Raw genomic sequence first — 23,946 nt, forward strand, 5'->3', positions numbered from 1 at the left:
CTGACACACCCCGACCGAGATCAAGGCATGCTGACCGTCACGTGGGAGTGACGTAGCCATATGCACAGTGCGGAAGCAATATTAAAAAGAAATATACGAATAATCAAAAACCAAATTACTAGAATGCACTACCAAACAGGAAGTGATAGGAGTTAGTTATAAACGTAAACATTCCTAATCAGAGCATAATAAGTCTAGGTGCAGTCCAGTAGGACAAGTATTAGTTATACAGTATCAGGAATGTCCTACTATTATTTAGATAGGTCAGAACTGCCGACGTCCTCAAGCCACCTATAGCAAGCTTACTTAAAACCTAAAGAGGCGCAAAACAGAAAACGTGAGTGAGCAAAAACAAATGCTTAACAAAACCATTTCATTTATCAATACACTAATCCCTTGCTGAAAAACATGTATAATCTTTCCCAGAATCAAGATATAAGCATACACATAATATATATATATATATATATATATATATATATAAACATATCAATTCAATTCATGCATCACATAATCATAATCATATGTAAGTCATGCCAAGATATAACAGAGTAAGCAATTCAGGTAAGAATAAATTCATAGAAACATATCATGTTAGCTGGAACCCCTGTGGTAGTCTGTACAGCATAATTCATAACTCAAACTCAATCTAGCCGAAGTTACTACTATGACCTATACGGCAATATACTGCACATAAGTCAGAACCACTAAAAGAAAAGGTATGTATGACAAGGTTGGGTGTAATATAATTATGCTCAATTTTACTCTCTCATAATAGTCCGGCAATAAATCGCTAGTCACCTACGAGTCGGAACCATAAATAAGGTTTGTACGACAAGACTGTGCACTTAAGTTGGATCCAATATGAGCCTATAGTGCGGGAGGTGACATAAATAAACAGGCATGTACTTCATATCTCTGGCTAAATCACAATCACCATCGGTGCAGTTTTATGAGCTCAACATCATTCAATCACCTATCACATCATCGATGAGTCACATAACCAAACATAACTTACCTGAACTTACCTATGCCTTCACAGCACCACATTTATATATATGCAACCATGAAATGCATATTTAGAATATAAAAGCATCTGGCATATTATTTCAAAGCATACTTTCCTTAAAAATGCATTTCTGGGAAATATATCAAGTATATAAATATATACTGAAAACAAAAGCCCACTCACTAGTATGTCGACGGGTCGTAACCCCCAAGTCACCCGTGGATACGCTCGTCCTCGAGATAAGTCTCACCTATATGCGAATTAACTATAAAAACGTTATTTTAAAGCACATAGGCAAAACTAGATAATAACTTCTCATACATTGCTCAAAATGGGTATATGAATACACCACAATGACCTACACAACCTCAAGATCATCCTCATATTTTTAGAAAAAAATTTGGAAGCCTCACGCGCCGTGCCAGGCACACTGACAGCATCAGCCGTCAAGAATATTCTGGGAATATTTCGTTAACTTTTAACTGTTACCGTTAAATCTAACTAACGGCGTGATAATATTTTGTCATACTTGACGGAATATTCCTTCACCTCCTACCTCCAGCTCCGGCAACCGTCGCTGACATCGAAAATTGGGCAATTTTTCAAACTCTTTAATCTCGCTCATTTCTTCACTATTTTTCATGCAATTTCCACCAAAATGAAGTTTATGAGGTAGAGAATCGCGTTATACCTCTTGCATGCCTCAAATCACATGAAATCACGTCGGAGAAGTCCTCGAACTCCAGCGACCTCTGCAAAACTCCGTTTTCGAGCTTCCCGTGACTCAAATCCTACCAACGATGCACTCCGAGCATTGTGAGGACCTCCTTGAGCTCACTGTGGTCCTAAAATTCACAAAAACTCAAGGGTTTAAAAGTTGATGAATAGTACCCAAGTCGAAGGTCTATTTTCTGGGGTTTTTTAACGTCCAAAATCGTTCCAATTTATGCCAAAACAACCAAGAGGACTAGGAGATTACCTTTTGAGCCTTAGAACAGCTTGAAACATCCACGAACTGGTTTGGTGTACTGTACACCCACGGCTCCTTTTCAAACTAGGGTTTCTCGAAGGTTTCCTTGTTGAAGATGGGTACCACTCGACTCGTAAGGATCCTAGGAACACATTGGAGACCTCAGAACCTTCGATCCGTGTTGTTTTAGGTTTGATTGTGTGAGTCCGTACAAGTTCGAAGAGGGAGAGAGAGAGTTCAAGTGTGAGAGAGAGAGCACGGGGAGTAAGAGAGAGGATGGATGAGTGATGTGTGATCCAAAACTAGCCAACAACCCAATCACAACCAAAGTTTCTTAGTTCCTAAGTGGTTCCAAAAACTTAGGAAAAACTTAATTAATCCAATTCAAAATAAATCAGACACCACACATTTTAACATCCAAGGGTAAACTAGTCTTTTCACATTAATGATAAATGTTTCTCGGGACGGGCTATGACACTTGTCAGCACATCAACTATGAAACTCTCCAACCCTCGAGCTTGTTACAGCCACTCCTAATCCCCACTCAAATTTGGACTGACATTGCAATAGATTTCATAAAGGGACTTCCTTCAACTCATGGTCGTAACGCCATCTTGGTTGTTGTCGACCGTCTCTCCAAGTATGGTCATTTCATACCCATCAAACACCCCTACTCTGCTGCAAAAGTTGCTAACATCTTCATCCAGGAGATATTCCGCCTTCACAGCATGCCTACTACTGTGGTCAGTGATCGAGACCCTGTGTTTATCAGTCAATTCTGGGACTCGTTCTTCAAAATGCAAGGTTCTAAACTTTGCAGCAGCTCAACTTACCACCCTCAATCCGATGGGCAAATTGAGGTATTAAACCGCACCCTCGAACATTATCTCTGCAACTTTGTAGGTGACAAACCAACGTCATGGGTTGACTGGCTGCCATAGGCTGAATGGTGGTATAACTCCATATTTCATTCAGCCATCAAGATGTCCCCATTCGAAGTTGTCTATGGTTATCCCCCACCGCGAGTTCCATCGTACTTACCAGGATCCTCTCCAGTTCACTTGGTTGACACTACGCTCCGTGATCGTGATGCCTTTCTCCACCAGCTGCATGAGAATCTCCACCTTGCTCAATAACGAATGCGTCACTTTGCCAACAAGAAGTGTTCGAAACATGAATTCCATGTGGAAGATTGGGTTTTCTTACAGTTACAACCTTACTGCCAGTCCTCTGTCAGCCACACTAACTGCCCCAAATTGGCACCTTGCTTCTATGGACCATACAAAATCCTTGCCTGTGTCGGCAATGTTGCATACACCTTGGACCTACCTCACAACTCCCGCATCCACCCTACTTTCCATGTCTCCCTCCTTAAACCTAAGATGGGCTCTCATGTGATTCCCTCCACCATTCTTTTGCCCCTGACTGATACTAGGTTAGTCGCCTGGACTCCAAAAACTATACTGCAGCGAGGCATGTTAAAAAAGGAGAAACCGCACCATCACTCGCTGGCTGATTAAATGGGTAAGCCTGCCCGACCACAATGCTACCTGGGAAGACACAGACTCCATCATTGAACGCTTTCGAGACTTCCACGCTTGAGGACAAGCTATTTCTTAGGGGGGGGGAAGGTTGTTAGGACTCTGGTTTACTAGTAATAAGATGTTTATCCTTATGGTGTTATGGTCTTTTGAATTGTATGATGTTGGTTGCATCCAACGGTCTGTGAAGTGATGATGTGTTATAATCGCACACACTCTTGCATTAGGGTTGTATATGAACCAGCTTCCACCATTTGGGGGAGTTATGAATGAAATCATAGTGCTTTAGTTTATTTCTTCTTCCTTTCCTCTTTCGCAGCTTCCCTCTATAGTTTGAAACTATCAACCACCATAAGAATCACCTCTACTACCACCTCCGCCTCTACTGTCATAACTACCGAAATAAACTCTATTTGGGTTTGAGCTCAAGGGCTCCATTGTCTCTGCGTTCAAGACGAGAAGAAGGAATTAGTGGTGATTGAAATAAACCCTATTCTAAACCTTACCGCACGATCACCACCAACACCCGAAGAAGAGAGCGTGCCACACTTACAATGACAAGGTAAAACATGCCAAGGCATGACCGGCTAAGCATGTTCTCCCCTTATCACACTTTGCCTTTGCCTTGCCACGGCATGCCTTACCCTTATGTGCCTTGACTTGGCATGGAAAGGCGCTTCCGTTGTTTATCTTGCCTTGTACACGGTTGATATTTACATTGGACACACAGTTGGGTTTTGGGTCGCTATTGTTTTCCAATTGAATTACGTCTTTTATATGCCACTTTATTCTTGTGTAAAATTGAAAGTTAAATATTCATAAAAAGTTGGGTCAAACAATGGTCACTGTTACACTTGCATCACAAGGTAAATTTATCTGTTGCAGACAAATGTCGGGTGTTAACCGCATGGATTACACAAATTATGAAAGGCTCATGAATTTACAATTTGAAGTACCCAATGCTTTTGATTTAGCCGCAACTATGTACAACACATTGATAAGTATAACCAACGTTATAGTTCCTCATGCACATAGTTGAACAAGGAATGTAATCAGCATCAGGGGATAAGGCATTGTCACAGCAGCTGCATACAATTTGTTCAGCCACAACTATGGCAACGAGGACATCTAACATCAAGTGGTCGGCAATTCTCAATTGGACGGTTGGACCTACTGAAAAATTTGTAAAGTCAAAATACAAGGGGAAATGCCATCTATTGGACTTTACTGCAATTACTAATCAGCCAAAATACAAGGGGAAAGCCATCTATATTTTTACCCAATCACGAATACATGCAACAGAGGCTAAAAAATCATTACTTCCAGTCCAAGAAAAAAAGCATGAGTATCCCACATCCATGCCCCCTGGCGGGGTAAAATTTCAGCGCCTCAGAGAAGTGACTAACTTCAGTACTTTGCAGCCAAATTTCATTACAAAGTACTTTCTAGCGCCCTCCCCCCATAAGGGCCAGACTAGAAGAAAAAAATGAGAACCTCAAAAGCTTGTGAAGATACCTTAGTGCTAATATCTCTGTAATACATGCGAGACCGCAAGTATCATATAAGGTCATGTTGTAGGCCGTGTCATAGTTGATAAACCACGCCCAACAGGGAAGATTCCTGGAAAGCCATCAACTGATTCTTCGACTTCTAAAGAAGCAGCACAATACAGGTTTTCATGAGATAGAGAAAGCAAGTTGAACTGATGAATGGAACTAACACTAAAATGATGAGGAAAAGGGTGAGATCTTTCGAGGTCTCATTGCCACTCTAGCTCAAGTAAAAACCATTGTTGATTGATTATACTCTACTGAATTTTTAAGAGTTTCAACTATGGTATGTGGATTGATAAGAGTAGAACACAGTACAAAATATGTCCGACTCACCAGTTATTTCATCTCCGGCTTGAGCTCCAGCAACTCCAATGCACGAGTACAAAGAATCATCGCCTACTTTCAATTGATCATATGCAAGGTATATGTCATCAATAGAAGCAACCTCATATAAATTTGTGAGATCTTTGATGCACGATATGTCCTGGACCAAATAGCACTATGAATCAGAATATCTTCATGTAAACAGTGTATTTGATTACGGACCATTATTTATTTTTATCTTTTGATCGACTGAACAGTCAGAATATCTTCATGTAAACAGTGTATTTGATTATGGGCCATTATTTATTTTTATCGACTGAACAGCCACCTATTATAAATCAAAGAGATGATTAAGCACTGGTACAGGAAAAATATCAACTTATATTTTTTTATTAGTACCATCTTTAAACACTAAAGAACCTTTCTGTTTACCTTCCTTGGAACAGAAGAAGCCTGCAAATGAGCCAACAGTCCAAGCCAATACGCATTTGACTTGATCTCAGCTTCATGCCTCATCAGAAGGGTCCGCTTTGCCTTAAATTTTGAGTAAATAAACAAGTGACGTGGTCAAGATAATCCCACTTTACTTTAAAAAATGATAACATAAAATAAAAAACCCAAAAGAAAAAAAAAAGGAAGGAGCAACTAACCCTGTCCAACTCCCTTTGGCAAATCTTGTTGCCATGTAAACCTCTAAGGACATTCTTGCATGCATCCACAGCTTTGTGAACCTGAATACTCAATAGACCTAAACATGTGAAGAGAGTGCAAAGTGACGGAACATATTCTGCTCGAATATATACAAATAGAGCATACACACCTTCACAGGGGTTGATGTTACAGATATGACATACCATCCAAGATTCAGCCTATCAAAAAGGTTCAACTCGAATGATACATCATATGTCAATCCAAGAGAGTCTCTGACAGTCGTAAAAAGCCTGTGCAACACCACATAGAATATTTCACCACCAATCAAAATAACAAGAACCACATATTTGTCTTAAATATCATCTTGAATTAATGATCAAAATCTGTCCATAAAAGAAAAGTTAGTTTCCAATTTTGTCCTTCAAAATCTGTCAATTTGGTTGTTCATTTGTTAGGTGAACAATAACAGGCTTACGTTTTGATGTTGAGGGATTACAAAGCTACAAAAGGCATACAACATAATATTACTGCCACATCAGTAACATGTAAAAGACAAGTAATAAATTTGGTTTAGGTCAATAAATATCTCCATATTTCGGGATAGGTTGACGTATTTTAAATTACTTATAGGTTCCTAAAATGTGTTAAACAAAAACAGGATTATCACCATCACCAACCCCAAAATACATCTGCCATCGTCAGTATCACCACCTCCATATCATTTCAATATCCTTGCAAACCATCTCCCAATTTCTTTGTAATTGGTTACAAAGGAGACTAGAACCCAACTCTCAGCCTACGCGGCTACGCCTAACCAGAGTATCTTGCATAAGAAATTTTGTGCTATAATTTTGAGACTTCCATCCAAAGTCTGCTGTAATAGACAGTTGAGGGCATGACATGGTGTCCACCCACGTTGTACTACTTCGGATGCTTAGAAAATTACACCTCCAAACTTATAACAGTACTCGGTACTGTTTTCAAGAAAAGTATAGAGTTTTTATTTTAACAATCGTTTGGTCAATGTGGTTTGCCCAAGATGTGCTCCACCCAATAGAGAAAAGTAATACATTTTGCGCATAAATAGCTGACCATTCAGAAGGATGAACACATTCATAGATAAACTAGAAGTTCACATGCATGCTTTGTACTGAGCAAAAAAAAAATTACCTAGAATTTATAATCTCAGCCAGGAGCCCCATTGTGATGCCAAAGAACAGGGGATGACCACAGAGTTTTCTTTGCACATCCTTCTGAGTATCCTCATCCACCATAAGCACCTCCTCCGATTTCAGTTTTGCATCTACACAGAAATTACAGCTACAACACCTCTCTCAATAAGATGCAAATTCAAAACCTAATTCCAGATTTGATAAACTCACCATCGTGAGTTGAAATATGACTAAATGACTCAAACAGATCTTTGCCATCGACTGTAAAACCCCATCGGTTTGGTGCAGGGCCTGCAATATATGCACATGCTCTCTCATCCGTATCCTTCAAGAATACCTGCTTAGATGTATATGAACCATGAGCACAATTCAAGGTTACAGAACTTCTGTCATCCAAAGTATCAAGCTATAAGTGTACTCACTTGCTGAGACTGCAAATCAGAAGGAGATGATCGGAATACAATAGGATTATAAGCATTCTCCATCTCATAATTTCCTTTCGATCTTACGGTTCCCAAGTAATCAAGAATACAAGACTCAACATCCTCCTCTGAGAAGTCCCCAACAATACTTACCTATGCAATAAGCAGACACAGCCATATATAATGAGAAATGTTGAGTATTATAAATTATTCGTCATGTGCATACTTTGTAAAACTACAACCAAATCAGCAAATTACGCACCTCCATGTTACTGCCTACAAATTGGTTCATCACTGCATCCTTTACAGATTGCAATGTCAAATTTTGCAATGACTTTGGTGTAGGCTCTACAAACCGCTCGTCTCCGTCCATCATTGCTAACATGAGTTTGTGAGCAGTTGAGCGCTCCAAGCTTTTGGGAATGGACTGATAATATGACAAATACAATTGCCTTGCTCTATCAAATGCATCATCCAGCCAGACACTATGCTGCAAGTGAGCAAACATGCATTATAAATTAACCCATTACAAGGCATGCGTCTCTAATGAGATGACTCCTATGGAGCAGGAACTACAACAACATTGTGCCCAAAACATGTCGACAACAACAATGACGAGAATCCCTCATGGAATCCACATACCAGAACAGAGAGACTAAAAGTTATGATGGGTTACCTCAAGTACCATATGAAGCAACTGGAAAGCCGCACGCATTCCATTATCTCTTAAAGTAAAACGGAATTCCATAGAAATAAATTCCTCGGTGGACTCCAATGAGCAGTTAATCAGGTGATTCATACAGAACAGTTCTACCTGATAAAAACAATTCGCATACATGATACATAATCTCAGCAAAATGAGGAATTAAAGATAGTGAAACGAATGGTGAGATCCTAATATTAAACAATAATTACAGACGGCATATGGATAATCTGAGTATATGATTAAGGATCTCATCTAATTAAGCAAATGCATGTCACAAATATTGCAACTCATTGACATCAGTTGGCAACAAATATGATAAGGAATAAGCTCATGAGCATGCTTCAAATTCACATTTCTTGGAGGGAGAAAAAGTTTATAGTTATAATTTACAATAACAAACATGCAGCACTGAGTTATTTACTAGATATTTATTTAACACAGAATACAGAAGAACACACCAGCTATTTGCTCTTCAAACAACTAGTGAAGTTGTGCATGGTTGTTTACACAATGAGCATTTATGATACCTAATTTACTTACCAAGAACCTATCTCAAATAAATAATTTATAGAATTATTAAAGAGGAAACAAACTCCTATTTAAGTAGTTTAGCTATACTATGTTAACCTTCAGAAATGTAGAGAGAGAGAGAGAGAGAGAGAGAGAGAGAGAGAAGTAGAAAATGGAAAAACTTCATTGTATTAATTTCTTGTCAATTAAGCAAGTACATTCAATAGTATTTATACACTTCTCAACACTTCTAACAACTGAACTAACTATCTGACTCTCTAATCTTCATACATGTGGCATAATCTCAGCCACACAATCTATCTCTATCATACTATTGGGAAAATAAATAAAAAAGCTCCGTGCATCTGATATATATACATATATAAAATTGTGACAAAGAGGAATTGACATACCTGCTCCCTTGAGAAGTTGCCAACACGACCTCCCTCACTAAGAGTTCGTACACCCACAACAACAGAACCTCTGGACTCAGAACTTTCAGCTGCCCGTCCACCGCCAACTATAAGCCGCATTACGCCTCCCATTGCCTCACTTTTTGAAATCTGTAATGAACAAAGATATAACTTGTTATTATTAGTAAGTCTTTACTCTGCACATATACATCTAAACACCATAATCATCTACAATAATGTATCTCGTGATTAAGCTCTGCTCACTTTTTCACTGATTCTCTATGTCAACCTAAGATTTTACACAAATAAGTACATGACTCACAAGACAAATGACTGACTTAAAAACATTACCAAATCTTCAATTACACATCAATGAACCCATTACCATATAAACATCAGATGACATACCTTGTAATTTACAGAAATTCCATTTGACAGACGACATTTAGTGATCCCCGTTTCTTTGTCATAAACTTTAGTCACATTTATTTCTGGACTACAGGGAATGAAGGATGGCATGCGCCGCTGCCTTAATTCCTGTAACTGCAATGAAGATATCAATTCTTTTGGCACCTCAAGCTGCGCAAAATAGAAGAGAAAAAGAATCAGCCATAATCTTAAATTTGACAGCATAGATATATATAAAAACTTAAGCCAGTAAAAGTGAGAAAGCTAAGTTTATAAAAAAAAAGACACCTCTGGCTCAGGTTCAATGGGTTCCTCCAATCCAGCTTTTGTAGCAGCTATAATCTCATTAGAGGAAATGGTGAACTCAGTTTCACCTATTCCCTCTACATGCACTCTCTTTGGAACACAAGCAACAATCGCTGCAGGAAGAGGTGCAGTAGGATTTCCAAAATTAGAAACAAATTCCAACACCTTGGCGCCAATAGAGTTGACCTACACACAAATATTTGAATTATATGTGGTATAGTTCATCAATCTTAGTGCACATTGCCTCATAATATCAAATTTTTCTTTGCCTATAAGTTGGCAGGTAAAACTTGAACTCTTTGAAATCTTGTCAAACTTTGAAAGGAGATTAAGTAATAAGGCTTATTAAGATTTAGCATCATGATCCTGTTTCTAGTTTTCCAACAGTGTGTGTTACCTGGATCACTACACATATACATGTATGCTCACGACCACTAAATTGACTCCAACTTTATCCTCTAATTATCTTTATGATTAAGAAAGACACAAAAAGTCATTCGTAATTACAAAGTCTTAACCAAGAAAAGAACAAAATTATATATACACAATTTCATTTATGATTAACCATAATACAAGATTCCATCAACAAAGGAATGCGGTCATTGCATTACAAGTTCTTAACCAAGAACAGACACAAAAAGTCATCTGTGTTCCATTACATATCTTTATTACTAAGATATAGTATATAAACTATAAATTAAATCTTATATCATATAAATGATAAATTAAACAAATTCTCACTAGATCAATCTTTTATTTTTTACGTGTCATGACTCGTTAAAAATATACCAAAGTGACCCTACGTAGCACTCCAATGTGTCACGCAGTCCAAAATGGTGAACTATCCTATTTGTAACAGGTACATCTTGGCAATATTGATATGGCATGTATTAGCATTATAAAGTACAACTTCTAAGTGTGCCTTTTTTTTTTTCCTTGGGAGTTGTGCTTTTTTTTTTCTTTGAGAGAGAATCTAGTTATGCTTATATATGCCTTTTATGGTTAATTCAGATCAAGTAACATTAACAAATGATAATGACTTTGAACATCACCTCTTCAAGAGTAACTGTTCCAGCAACAGCAACCAAACTCTCGTGTCCTTGCCTCTGATCCATTACTGTATGCCCCAGCGCATCACTCTCCATAATAAAATCCAAATTATCAACAGAAGACACATTATCTATCATAGCCGCCAGATGTTCACTATCTTTTAATAAGGCATCCATATAGCGAGTTAATTCACCCTTAGTAACACCAAATTCCTTGAGCCTTCTAACCTGCACCGAATAAAATATAACAAATGAGTTATGTAACATATGTAACTGACATGTAAACTACATTCAGAAAATCGTAAACAAACTTCCCTTCCAAAGTGTATGGAAGATCAAGATAGAAATACCAACCTCTTGTACAGCAACTCTAATTGCACCTTGCCAATTCTTGGGTTCGGCAGTTACCGTAAGAGTAGTGACAGTACATCCTTCCCTTCCAGAGTCACTATGATCCAATTCAATTGAAGTAAATGGTGGATTTGAACTCTGTCATTTCTAAAGATTAGCAAACTTACAAAGAGCTGCAAGGTTTCTCAAGCAAATACATAAATTAAGTACATGACAGGATTTCGGGTATACAAATATGAACATTTCAGATATTAGCACTTAAAAAGAAATAGATGGTAACTGATTATTAGCACTCAAAAACGACCTACAAAAATGGGATATTCAGCCTACAATATCTTCATAGAAAACTTTGGTGGTGTGCAATCTTGGCTCTTTTGTGGATTGTTTGGTTGTAAAAATAAAGTAAATTATTTTATTTTGCTTTGAAGGTGTAACTACCTTGATTTTGATGGACTTCTCCTATTTTACCTGTATCTTTTTTTTTTTCTTTAATTAAGCTAATTGTTCTTAGTAATACATAAAAAACAATAAATAAAATAGCTAAATTTTCAATAAAGCAACGTAGTGACTTTCTTCATGGTGGAAACTGGAAATTGTGCTCGTAACCCTAAAAATGCACCTTGTATCTTGTATTAATTCGGAAATGCAAAGCAGACAGAAATATTCTCTTCATTAGAACATTTCGCAAGTCACCATATGTTTGAACCCTGCTCACAGGAACCTGCAGCAGTTCCACAACAAATATTTGTGAGAGAGAGAGAGAGGGGTAACTAAATCTCTAAAGCACGTCATTAATGCAACTCTACAAGACCCCTTATACCTTGCAGAACATATTAAACGAAAAATTTTGAATCAATTCATGCTGAAAAATCTGTGGAGGCTTCAAATCCATATTACTTCCAGGAAGTGACCAATTATGTTTCACAGGAAGACGAACTGTGTGCCTTTCCTTTTTAAAGATTTTAGATTGATCAACGGAATTAGAAGAACTTCCGGTCAGCCCAACTGAAAGCTTGGGCACAAGGAAACTAGCCATTGCACCAAAAGCACTAGGAGCAGGTGCAGGAACTGTCTCATTTTCTAGGCCAGTTTGTCCAAAGACAGCCTGCAATAAAGCAACTAATTTTATTCTACTTATGACTCTAAACGTGAACACAAATTACTCAGCTAGACAGGATATAAATGATTCAATAAGTGAGCTCTTGCATACTTCAATCTGGTAAATCGTTTTTGAGATGTTATCAATGTCCCCAACAATGTATAAGGTTGCATTTGCAGGGAAGTACCAACGCTCATGGAATTTCCTTATTTTATCTACATCCCACTTCTTAATCTGCTCTTCTAACCCAATCGGGAACCTTTTGCTAAGCTTGTTTTCAGAATGCAGATGTTGTAACAACTACACCCAAGATCAAACGAGTAAAAGTTGAGATATAGCTGAACAAAAAAATTATTAACCGGCTTCAGAAAATAATAAAACTCCCCAGTCAAACCTGGCAGTCAACGCGATAATCTATAGTATTCATCATCTGTAATTCTGACAGAATCGCATGCCGTTCTTTTTCAACACGAGAAGAAAGGAATTTCGGGTGAAAAGCAATCTGTACACATGCATGGAGCACAAGTAAATAAAACTCAAAACTATCAACTTCCAGTTCAGTCCTTTTTATTTAATTTTATTTTTCCGTCACATAGATGATTATACAAAGGTATTCTGAAAATAATGAAGTGATGAATTGAAAATAATATAATAAGTCCATACAAATATGTACAATATATCTACACCCAGGAATATACCTAAGCCCATATAGAAAAATCAATCATCCATACCTCATTCAAGGCATCCAGTACATATGGAAGCAGATCACCATCAGAATCCTGGAGAGCAACATATACTCGTGAATATGTTATATGTTTAGAGGCCTAGGTTGTAAGAGTGATATACATATTAGCTTAAAGTGAATTAGTCTTTTCTATTCTTGCAAAAACATAACAAAGTTTTGAAACAAACAGTTACATATTCGTTCTCAGATCCTTAAAGCTATGTATTCGTTCTGTTTGATACATAAATCCACAAATACTTAAAATGACAAAAACTCAATAATGTTGGTGCAACGAGAAAGGACCTTTGAACTAATGGGCGAATGGATGTGAAACACTGTATGATGGAAGTCAGTGTAAGCATTAGATCGAGCCCCTGTCCCAAGAAGTTTCTCACGTTTCTTACTTCCAAGGAAAGCAACATGTTCAATCATATGTGCAACTCCTTGCTCATCGTCTTGCTCATCAATTGATCCTGAATGAACTTCCATGTGTGCTTCAAACCTAAACTCCAACAAATGTGATCTATCGGTAAGGGATATGAGATTATCTTATAAGTAAGCTGCACATGAAACCTGGCTTTTGTATTTCCAGCATAAGCATAAAGCATAAACCAATTATAAGTGTTCATGTAAGGAGGCCAACCTGTTTGGCGGAACTTTATTTGGTAAGATCACATAGCGCAGCCCATTTTTTAGTTGCCCTCGATACAACTTTGGATGAGATGGAATTTCAGAACTTAAAAACCCCTCTAACTCTGTTTTTTCTACTCCAGGATATAATAAATCCAGCTCCTGTTTCTCCAGAAGACCATCTTGCCAGGCTGTACTTGCTGCATGTGGCTCATCTGGGCCCACGGTTGCATATGAAACATGAGCATGTTTGCCCTTAAAATTATATGGACCACAATAAGTCAGAAAAAAGGCTGTATTGAAAGCAAGTGCAGAAGTTTCCTATTGGAACCTTCAACTGCACCAGCAACTGTTATTTTCCTAATGAAAGTTTTTTTAAAAGTCACTGATAATTGGGCTTGTTGGGGAAGTGCTTCTAAAATGACTACAAGCACTTTTGGAGCCAATCCTAGGTAAAAATGCAAGTGAATCCTGAAAAAGCAGTTGAAGTGCTTCCTACAAAGAACACATAACTGATGCTTCTTGCAGGAAGCACTTCAAGTGCTTTTGGAACCCAAAAACATTCTCTCTAAAAGCGCCTTCAGCCGTTTTAAAAACACTTTGTTTTGTGAACACAGTTTCTTAAAAATTCACTGAAAGACTTTAAGTTTCACAACTTATTTCACATCTTAAATTATTGTTGCATACATGCAACCCACATAGAACGTGGCTCTGTAATTCAATCAAACTGAACAGTAAGTTTGCTGTTTTGAGCTGAATCATCATTGTAAATCTGTAATGTCAAATGTTAAAATAATAGTTTCTTTCTCATATTAATATTAGTATTAATAATTTCTCAACTGTTTTTGCAGGGATTTGCCCGCCACTGTACCAAACAAATGAGAATAATTTCCAAACCTCGAATATGTAATCATGAATGCACACACAATACATACAGTACAAACATATCTAAACACACCAGCTAATAGTTAAACACAAGGCATAAAATGCAAGACTGAGTAACAAAATGCATCAACAAAAACTTGGGGTGCTCTACTTACAGCAACATTTCCAAGTTTAGGCTTGAATAAACAAAAAGAAGTTTTGTCATTAAAGACCCTTGGTGTAGATGTCCTACAGTGATGACGACTTCTGTTTTGGCAAAAAGAGCTAGTAATGCAGTTATACTTTCCTGGAAAAAGTGCATCAGTCACTGGCTCTCCAAGCATGGAGACACATTGTTCCCAAGTATTAATTTTCTTTCTATGTACACCTGATCTACCTGCACCAGCTTCAAGTAGACGCCTTTCACCCACAAGAAAGTGGCCAAAAAGTCAACAAGAGTGATATAGAGGGCACTGAAAATGTATTGCACTATAATATAGAGGAACATTTTAACACAAGCAATATATTTAGGTCCATACTACGCAATTATTAAACATGTTAAATAGGCAGTGAGCTGCATAGTGCATGGTAGTCAACACTGTTATCTTCAGGTTAAGTGGGTTGAACTGAAAGACAACCGGTTGGCAAAAAGATTAGGCAGTGAGCTACAAATTGCAAAAAGATTAGCCAGTCATACTTGTTCTAATAGTATATACTACATACTATACACAGAGCCCTTCCATAGAGGGATCCACTCCGGAAGGGCCAGCATATATATATAGCAAACAACAAACACAATCTACCTCAAAATCCAATCGCAAGTGATAACTCACAAATGGAGTCCCTTAAGTGACATCAAGATTGGAAGAATCAATAAATTAAACAAGAATGAATGCCTAATTCTGATGTTTTAAGCAGCAAGTATAGTAGAAGTTGTGCACTTTTTCTTTTTGTTTTAGAATCGGCGTTTATACCAACAATTGGCAGAAACAGGGGTGTGAAAAGCAGAGTCTTCAAAATGACATGTTGCATTTATTACGAGTACATGTGATTAGCGTGACACTAGCAAGATTAAATATCAAGATTAGGAAAACATACAAGGACTATGAAGAGAGAGAGAGAGAGAGAGAGAGAGCATAGAAACCGCTAAGGCAGAAGCTAGGATTTGAAAGAAAGATAGATGAAATTACCTGGTTGGAGAAAATAAAGACAGACGATTGATATGCAAAAGGGTGAGAGGGCCACGAGCACTGCGAACACAGAACACCGAATTCAGCCGCCTATTCGAATAAGTGTCGTCGTCTCTGCTTATTCTCTGGGACGGACGGATTAGGGGGACGTTTACAACAAGAGAGCTTATGGCCGCCATTGCTGCGATTTTAGATTCAGTTGAGACTTGAGACTTGGAGTTGATGAGATAATATGGAGTAGAGACACACACAGAGAGTTGAAGTAAATTATAATCGATGTACTTGTCCTCCGCCTGGGTCCTGACCTGAGTCCTGACTCTCTTGAGTCAGTCGTGCGGCAAGGGGCGTTACACACAAAGGGTCTGTGTGCCGCAAAAGCGGAAGGGGGCTTTGGGTGCGAGCGACATATTGGATAGGAAGGCCTCCTCTTCATTAGAAGGTTTTTTTTTTTTTTTTTTTTTTTGTGGTAAGAAAATATAATTTTAGTAATCCGAAGGTTACAAGCCAACACAAAGGAAGGCAAAATAACCATCATACATTTGGGAGAAACAGATACATAAAAATTCAGTTCAATTAAATAAAATTAAAATGGAAACCCAAATTCCTAATTTCCGGCCGCAAAAAGAAGCGTTCGCTGCCACAAAAGTCTTACCATCAACAACACTAAAGAAAACGACCAAGTGGTGAAAACAAACAAGACATCGCAATACAAAAGTACCAAACCCACAACAAGAAGCAGGAAACATCCAGATTTCTTTACCAAATACGAAAAATCAAAAGATAATCACCAGATTCAAATCTCATTTACTAATCCCTACAAATATACAAATACAGTAACACATGGATAGAATATGAGGCTAAGAGGTACGTAAAAAGGGGTGCGTAAAATACCCTTATTTTAACCGAAACCGCAGTACACTTAGCCTTGAGGGATTGTGAGAGAGGGAAATAAATCTAGCAATCATATTCGGACCGGAGTCTGTGAGTGCAGTTCACAGACTCGATAAAGCTTTTGGGCCTATTCTAGTCAGCATGCCACTCTAGTCTCTGGCAATGTGTACCTCGGTTTGCGTGCAAATGGCGGACCTATGTGATTATTGGGCTTGTAGATAAAGAGTAATGTGAATGAGAAATGCTGGTATGAGGAGATGAGGGTGGGGCACCATATTTTAGTTATTATGTAGAACTTATCGTTGGTGACTAGTTATTTGGTTGTTATGTTTAGTTATTATGTACAACTTGTATGTTGGGTGACTAGTTATTTGATTGTTACGTTGAATCGATAAGGTAGGGTTTATGGTTTAGGGTTTAGGGTTTAGGTAGGGTTTATGGTTTAGGGTTTAGGGTTTAGGTAGGGTTTAGGTTTAGGGTGATGAATTATGTATGATGTGTGATGTAGTTTCCATGTTGTAGTATTTAGCACGTTGGATGTTTGATTATGAGAATGCACCATGTAACAGTGTGGTACATCAATGGTCTTGCTTAGTTAATCCGTATTAGGGGACCATACTATCATAAGTATGCCAAGGGTCCTGCCTGATTAATCTGCAATGGGGGACCACTCTATTATTTGTATGCTTTTGGTTCTATCTAGTTAATCCGGATTAGGGAACTATGATCATGCCTAGTTAATCCGCATTAGGGGACCACATTATGATTTGTTTGTCTATAGTTATGCCTGGTTAATCAGCATCGAGAGATCACTACTTATTTGGTTACATCGTTCCATAAGTGGTCATGCCCAGTTAATCAACATTAGGAGACCATACGCATTTTAAGGATGGTTCCGTTGAGTTGGTATGGAATCCTGCTTCCTATTGGTTATGCTAAATTGGTTTGAAATATTAGATTTTTGTGAATAGAAGTTGCTCAAAATTACGTTTGTGTTTGTAACTGGTAGAAAATTACGGCAAACCTTACGAAAATTGACTTTGTTAAAATTCATGAAGTAATGTTTGATCATATTGATTGATTAACGTGGTTAAATGTGAATTTTTGTGCATCGTTGGTTCATTGAAATGTTAGTAGGTATTGATTATGGTTTTGTTGTAGGAAATTATTTTGAGGTATGTGAAAGATTGAATGACATACTGGTGCATCACTTATGTCAAGAGTTGTCTAGAACTTTATGTTTTCTTGCTAGGAATGCCATGAGAAATGTCAAAGTATAACAAAGAGTGAACTATGAACCGCTTGACCTTGTTTCAGGGTGTAGTCTAATATAAAATAAGAGAAAAGTATAATGCACTGTTGAATTATGATTTTTTTCGCTACTTCACTTTGTGATACCATTGAATTGATTTAGACGTATCTTGGGATCAGGGTGTGACTGTATTATTTTTGAATTTTTCTTTTACATTCTCATTTGATTGAAGAAAAAAAAAAACAAGAAGAGGAAATCAAAATCAGTAAAAAAAAATTTGCTTAAAATTTTGAAATAAAATAAAATTATCAGGGGAGGTTGTGGAGTTTTATCGTAATAGATTTTGGTATAATTAAAAATGGATACATTTGTTATTTGCATATAAATTGTAACTTATTTTGAGACAACTTTCAAAGACCATTTTAAATAAGCGGACTCACGTATAATAGAAAATAGATAAGCAAAATTTGGGGACATTATCCACTATTCAATTGAAATATCTTTTTTTTTTCCAATTGAAATATCTTTAGATTTAGGTTTTGAATCCTTGATTTTGAATGCTTAAATATGAGTTCTGAGAGCATTTGCACCGAAAAATACATCAACTATTTACGTAAAGATATATACGAATTGATTTTGATTTTAAACTCATGCTAATTAAAATTTAATTGCTTTCGTGTCATGATTAATCTCTGTAGATGTTAAATGAAGCTAGAAGAAAAACTGATCCTCAGTTCTTTCCTTGGTCACGGCCTCACAGCAGAAATGGTCAATTATAAATAGGTACTGCTATCTACACATTTATTTTTACTTTTCACACATCTCTCTCAATTTTTGGCCATTTGATAAAATGAATTAAAGATCTATGGCCAAAATTAACAAAAGTGTGTGGGAGGTAAAAATAGATGTATGAATAACACTTTCTTACAAATAATTACAATTATCACAATCATAGTATCTGCATCATTTAACCTCTCTCTCTATATATATAAAAAAAAGCTAGGTTTTACTTCTTGAGCCGGACCAAGACCAAATGCTAAGATGCATCCCAAACAATAACTTCCTTGCTTTGCTCCTTGTCAAAGGATGCCTCTTACGGTTTGAAAATATCACCATAATAAAAGCTACTGCTGACAGTTACCATTGATCCCATTTATTTATAAAGTCATCCCACATTTCTGTGGCAATTGACTCTCTCACTGATAAAGCAACATGTTCTTGTATCGAAGTAAGTAACTCTGTGTCAAGATTATCATCGAGATCAGGCAATTCATCCATTGTTGTCCCTTCCGCACTCGAAAACAGCCAATCCTTTTTTGACATACGCCGGATGTAATTGTGCAGAACACACGCAGCTATAACTATATCCCTTTGAATATGAAATGCGTATTGAGGAGCAAGTTTGAGTATCGGAAACCTAGTCTTCAACAAATAAAAAGATCTCTGGATGACATTGCTAAGAGATGAGTGCCTGTGATTAAATAGCTCCCTTGCATTTCTAGGTAACTGATTTGCACCTCTATATTCATTAGCATGATACCTGACGCCTTGAAATGGGGCAATAAAGCCTTTCATATTTGCATATCCTGTGTCGACAAGGTAATATTTTCCTGCAAGATAAAATCATTGATAAAAGTAAGTTGTAGATGGCGTTACAAAGTGCAATGTCATGATAAATAAATAATGCTTACAGGCAGCATGTTACAGATAATATATCGAAGGCACACCTTCAGGAATACGAGGGAAATTCTGATGCGGATCATCAAGGACTGCTTTCAACACACGGGCTCCTGCAGCTGAGCCTTCCCAGCCAGGATAAATGAATATAAACTGAAGGTCAAACGTGCAAGCTGCCAACACATTTTGTGAAAGAACACCTTTCTTATTTCGAAACCGGGATTGATCTTTGGCTGGGACATGGGCTGGAATGTGCATTCCACCAATGACTCCGAGACAATCCTAAGAATAGACAGATAATTTTGTTGCTATAAGATACAAATCCTAAAGTAGATAGTAACTAAAAGTACATGACAAAATAAATAAATAAATAAAGTGAGAAAAGTATGTAACTTGACTAAAACCTGGAAATATGGATAAAATCTAATGCATCCACGGATTTCTGAAGGTCTGGTGGGGGTTGGTGTTTGTAGAAATTCACGTGACAGTGACTTGACTGCCTTCAACACATTATTGAAATGACGGCTGATGGTTTCACCTGAATGATGAAATCGCTCTTGGATAACTCTGTTGCGTTCATTATGGCCAATAATATTCAAAAAGATTCCCAGCTGCTCCTCTATCATAACACCAGCAGTATCACGTAGCATTCCTCTTTGCCGGAGAACGTCACATAACTTGTGAAACACATGTTTATCCATCCGAAACATTTCCTGGAACACATCATCATGACCACTCAGGACTTCGGTCATAAATCCACATGCTTTACTAGGTGACAGACCACGACAAGGTTGCCTGGTAATACTGTTATAATAATAGTAACCAGCAGCTGCTGCAGTTAGTTCCATCTCTTCCAATTCTACGTCAAAATCATCCATGACAGCTGATGTATCTGCAAAATTAAAATTAAGATACTACACAAGACAATCACTTGAGTGGCGTGGCCAGCCTTCAAACAAAAACAATAAACCATCAAATGGAAACTAATTCCTCTAATTTCATAAAAATATAAAATACAAATCCACTAAATACCCTCTAATATCAATCCAAAAAATGACACAGCCGTAAAGCAGAATGTCATACTAGTTACAATATCAACGGTTCGGAGTGAACTCAATACAACCCATAAGAATCTTTGACACTTAAACTACACATAAAATAAAAAGATGGAATTAGATAAGACTGCTCATCTATTCAATTAGAGGAAGCACTAAACTTGCGTTGCAACCACGGTAGTCGTTTCTCACTTCTAAGAGATATGAAAGTTTCTCTCACATTGGAGTTCTCGAATAAATCCAATGCCCAAAAGTAGATCTGCTGATCGATGCCTGACATGTCATCCAATACCTTTATGCATTTGCTTATAGAAAACCGTTCCTCGCTCTTCACAATTGCTGCTGCCCTCATTTTTGAAGCAGCAGCTATTTCGAGCATAGCATCCACTATAGCATCACCGGTAGCCTTGCGACTTCTCTTTCGACAACCTGAACTTGATGGTATCCCAGAATGATTCTTGTTTCCATCTTGCATGTTTGCATCGTCTCCAGAGCCAGAAGCATCCTCATCCAAAAAATTCATTTGTGCACTAGGACCAATAGAGATGCTTCAACACTCAATCATATTAACAACTGAAAAGTTCTGATTTGAACTTTATTGTTTCCAGAATGACCAAAAACTCAAAAAGCCCATAATCATTCCAATTCTATACTAAAAGAATATAACTTGTTTAGATATTAAAGCAGTGACCACATACAGATTTGATACACATCCGTAGACAGAGTAGGAAATGGATCAAAGTTCCACCCATCATCAACTTCTTCACAAAGTACAGTTTAACATATCACTTTGATGAAGGATGAAACCACGAAACATTGATAGGCGAAACAACAACATATCTCAAACACCAACCGAAGACCAACCTTCAACTGAGTACTAACGACCAGATACACAGAATTTCTACAGTCAAATCTTTCTTTTTGGACAATGGACAGCCAGGGTACCCTATATATAATACTGAATTCTTTTTTCTTTCAATCTTCTTCCACATTCATACCAATTTACACTTGTGGACCCACTTGGAAGGAATGACTTCAAAGTTCAAATATAGGGATTCGGTTAATAATAAAGGAGATGCAGATTTAACTGATTCCTGGTATATAGTTACATCAAATCCATTTGAAATGTATTCTATCCATAATCCTTTCTTTAATATTACTACATCCTATTGACACCTAGTCTTCACAAGTTTCATTCGTATTTTTCCCGTAAGACTTAACTTCCAAATATTGGTATCTTGCAAACACAAACAGAGATCATGTAAGAGCACTTTGCAAAGTAACAGATTGACTGTCATTGTTATATAAGTTATATTTTTAGGTAAGCTAGGGAGACTAAATTTGTACACCAAATTTTGTAAACTAAATGACATGGAAGTTGATGAGTGGATTATTACATAAGTGTTGATTAATGTGCTTATTTCTTATTCGTGACACATCTTTTAGTTTGCAAATTTAGTCTACAAATTTGGTCTCTCTAGCATTATCCTATATTTTTAGGTTCAAATTGCATTATCACGAAACAACATCGAATAGAACTGTGATTCTATACTTACCGCTCTCACATTTTAAATTTAATTTAGCAGAAATTAAAATCTTACTCATTCACACAATGCCCATTTATTCTATCTTCCATCTAGAAAGTGAGCTAGTTAGTAATTTTTTACACCACCAGTTAATACACTCTCCAACAATACACGAAGAATCAGCATTACATGTGGTTTTTGAGGTAAAAGTGTTCCAAGATTGAATGTTTAATGCAACAGAAAGTTGAACGAACAATAACACAAGGTAAAACTTTTACTCCATGGGTATGTCCTATGCGAAGAATTCAAAGTTAGCAAAATCATTACCATGTTATGGGTTGTTTGGTGCCCCAATTTACTTTGATTACTCTTAGAATTGATTTTGCTTTCTCAGTCACTGTGTTGTGTAAAATCATTACCATTACTGCAAAGTTGAATATTTATGTTCTTCCCTATCCGATTTAAGATTTATATAGCATGTTGGATGACCTGGTAAAGATACAATTACAAACACGTAAGTTAGGTTAACATTCCTAACGCAGTGTTGCACATGATATGAATATGATTCATTAATTCTCAAATACATTAAGTCATTAACAGCTAAGTGAACAGAGATTAAAATATAATCACACCAAAAGAGGGTATTTACCACATACAGTCCATTGCATCTACTCAAATCGCACAAAAGGTTCATATATACACACAAAGATTTCAAATTAAAAAATCTTAACGAAATTCACACCAAAAATAAAAAATAAAAAGCCTTAACGAGATAGCTGTTGGAAAAGCAAATCAATTTTTTCTTTTAAAATCTTACCCATAAAACCAAAGGCTGTGAAATTATTATCCTCTGGAGCCTGGAGCAGGGAGGAAAATCAGTTTGGTGACTGAGAGAGGTAGCACAGAATTTATGTATCACCAGCGCAACGAGGAAGATGAACAAGCAAGGGAGGCTTCGATGCCAAAATCAATAGTAAGAAAAGCTTGAAAAAACAGTTATGGCCCCTCGGGGAACCGAAGCGACCTGGGTCTGTAAAGCTGCACATCTGTTGGTGAAGAAGACTGGAGATTACTAGGCTGTGTTTTAGGATGGACATGGGCCCATCACGGCCCAATATGAAGGAAATGGGAAAAAGATTTTTTATTTATGTATGTGGTTTTAAGAATCGGATCGAACCATATATTCGATCCATAGTTTGAGCGGCAAATACTGGACTGGATCGTGCCCGAAAATCGTACCAAATGCGAATTCAATCTTGGAGAGTGTAATAATGTTGATTCTTCGGTTCAATTCACGGTTTCAGACTAGTGTCTCTCTTTTTTCAATGGCTACATATTAAAAACAAACATGATCAGTAATTAATGCAATTTTTTGTATTCTTATAACTTTCAATAAAAATAACTGAGTTGTTGATGCACAAAATCCGGAGGATAGGAGTCCCCCTGAGGAAGACAATGTTGTCTCTGAGTTGTTTGAGACTTGTATGTTTTGGGGTTATCCCAAAGTCTGATTTGTGAGGGGGGAGGAGTCCCATTTTATAGAATAAGGGGCTCATCCTTTTACATAATTATGGGCTGGGTAATAAGGCCTAATGTGTCAAAGTCTGAGGCTCAATATTTGTGGTACCAACATAAGTCAAAAATAATTTTTGT

At 37.2% G+C, this 23,946-nt stretch overlaps 2 protein-coding genes across 12 annotated transcripts; both read right to left on the bottom strand.

Moving 5' to 3' along the window:
* Positions 1-4,346: 4,346 nt before the first annotated feature.
* On the bottom strand, positions 4,347-16,290 carry LOC103413436 (stromal processing peptidase, chloroplastic-like). 8 transcript variants are annotated; one of them, XR_011573712.1, is made up of 25 exons: positions 15,893-16,268; positions 14,879-15,122; positions 13,852-14,093; positions 13,512-13,710; positions 13,216-13,263; positions 12,879-12,986; positions 12,596-12,784; positions 12,206-12,490; positions 12,005-12,106; positions 11,389-11,523; positions 11,038-11,262; positions 9,968-10,171; positions 9,680-9,850; positions 9,272-9,421; positions 8,319-8,456; positions 7,905-8,132; positions 7,643-7,795; positions 7,431-7,557; positions 7,219-7,351; positions 6,218-6,338; positions 6,048-6,128; positions 5,830-5,931; positions 5,407-5,557; positions 5,036-5,170; positions 4,347-4,693 (listed from the first exon to the last, which is right to left on the bottom strand). XR_011573712.1 is itself a non-coding variant. In XM_029098641.2 (24 exons), exons 1-24 carry the CDS (start codon positions 16,069-16,071, stop codon positions 5,088-5,090), a joined length of 3,798 nt encoding a protein of 1,265 aa, XP_028954474.2. In that variant the 5' UTR covers positions 16,072-16,290; the 3' UTR covers positions 4,347-5,087. The 8 variants fall into 8 exon arrangements, 2 of the variants coding, with proteins under 2 accessions (XP_028954474.2, XP_070665321.1); XR_011573713.1 differs by having other exon boundaries at positions 4,347-4,690; positions 15,893-16,265; XR_011573715.1 differs by having other exon boundaries at positions 4,347-4,690; positions 7,219-7,368; positions 15,893-16,265.
* Positions 16,291-18,789: 2,499 nt separating this feature from the next.
* LOC103449288 (uncharacterized) lies at positions 18,790-23,399 on the bottom strand. Of its 4 annotated transcripts, none has more exons than XM_008388570.4 (4): positions 23,111-23,399; positions 20,117-20,604; positions 19,763-19,994; positions 18,790-19,645 (listed from the first exon to the last, which is right to left on the bottom strand). In XM_008388570.4, exons 1-4 carry the CDS (start codon positions 23,112-23,114, stop codon positions 19,173-19,175), a joined length of 1,197 nt encoding a protein of 398 aa, XP_008386792.1. In that variant the 5' UTR covers positions 23,115-23,399; the 3' UTR covers positions 18,790-19,172. The 4 variants fall into 4 exon arrangements, with proteins under 4 accessions (XP_008386792.1, XP_008386793.1, XP_070665419.1 ...); XM_008388571.4 differs by having other exon boundaries at positions 20,117-20,595; positions 23,111-23,333; XM_070809318.1 differs by having other exon boundaries at positions 20,117-21,297; positions 23,111-23,320.
* Positions 23,400-23,946: the final 547 nt, after the last annotated feature.

Source organism: Malus domestica, chromosome 12, assembly GCF_042453785.1.
Source record: "Malus domestica chromosome 12, GDT2T_hap1".
In the NCBI taxonomy this organism is placed as follows: Eukaryota; Viridiplantae; Streptophyta; class Magnoliopsida; order Rosales; family Rosaceae; genus Malus; species Malus domestica.

Coding starts and splice junctions, on each gene's coding strand:
- LOC103413436 (XM_029098641.2), bottom strand. CDS start 16,071: ATGGCGGCCATAAGCTCTCTTGTTGTAAACGTCCCCCTAATCCGTCCG. Junction 9,422..9,679: donor GAATTTCTGTAAATTACAAG/GTATGTCATCTG, acceptor TGTTCATTACAG/ATTTCAAAAAGTGAGGCAAT. Junction 7,558..7,642: donor CTGATTTGCAGTCTCAGCAA/GTGAGTACACTT, acceptor ACATCTAAGCAG/GTATTCTTGAAGGATACGGA.
- LOC103449288 (XM_008388570.4), bottom strand. Junction 19,995..20,116: donor GATTTTATCCATATTTCCAG/GTTTTAGTCAAG, acceptor GTCTATTCTTAG/GATTGTCTCGGAGTCATTGG. Junction 19,646..19,762: donor TTTCCCTCGTATTCCTGAAG/GTGTGCCTTCGA, acceptor TTTATCTTGCAG/GAAAATATTACCTTGTCGAC.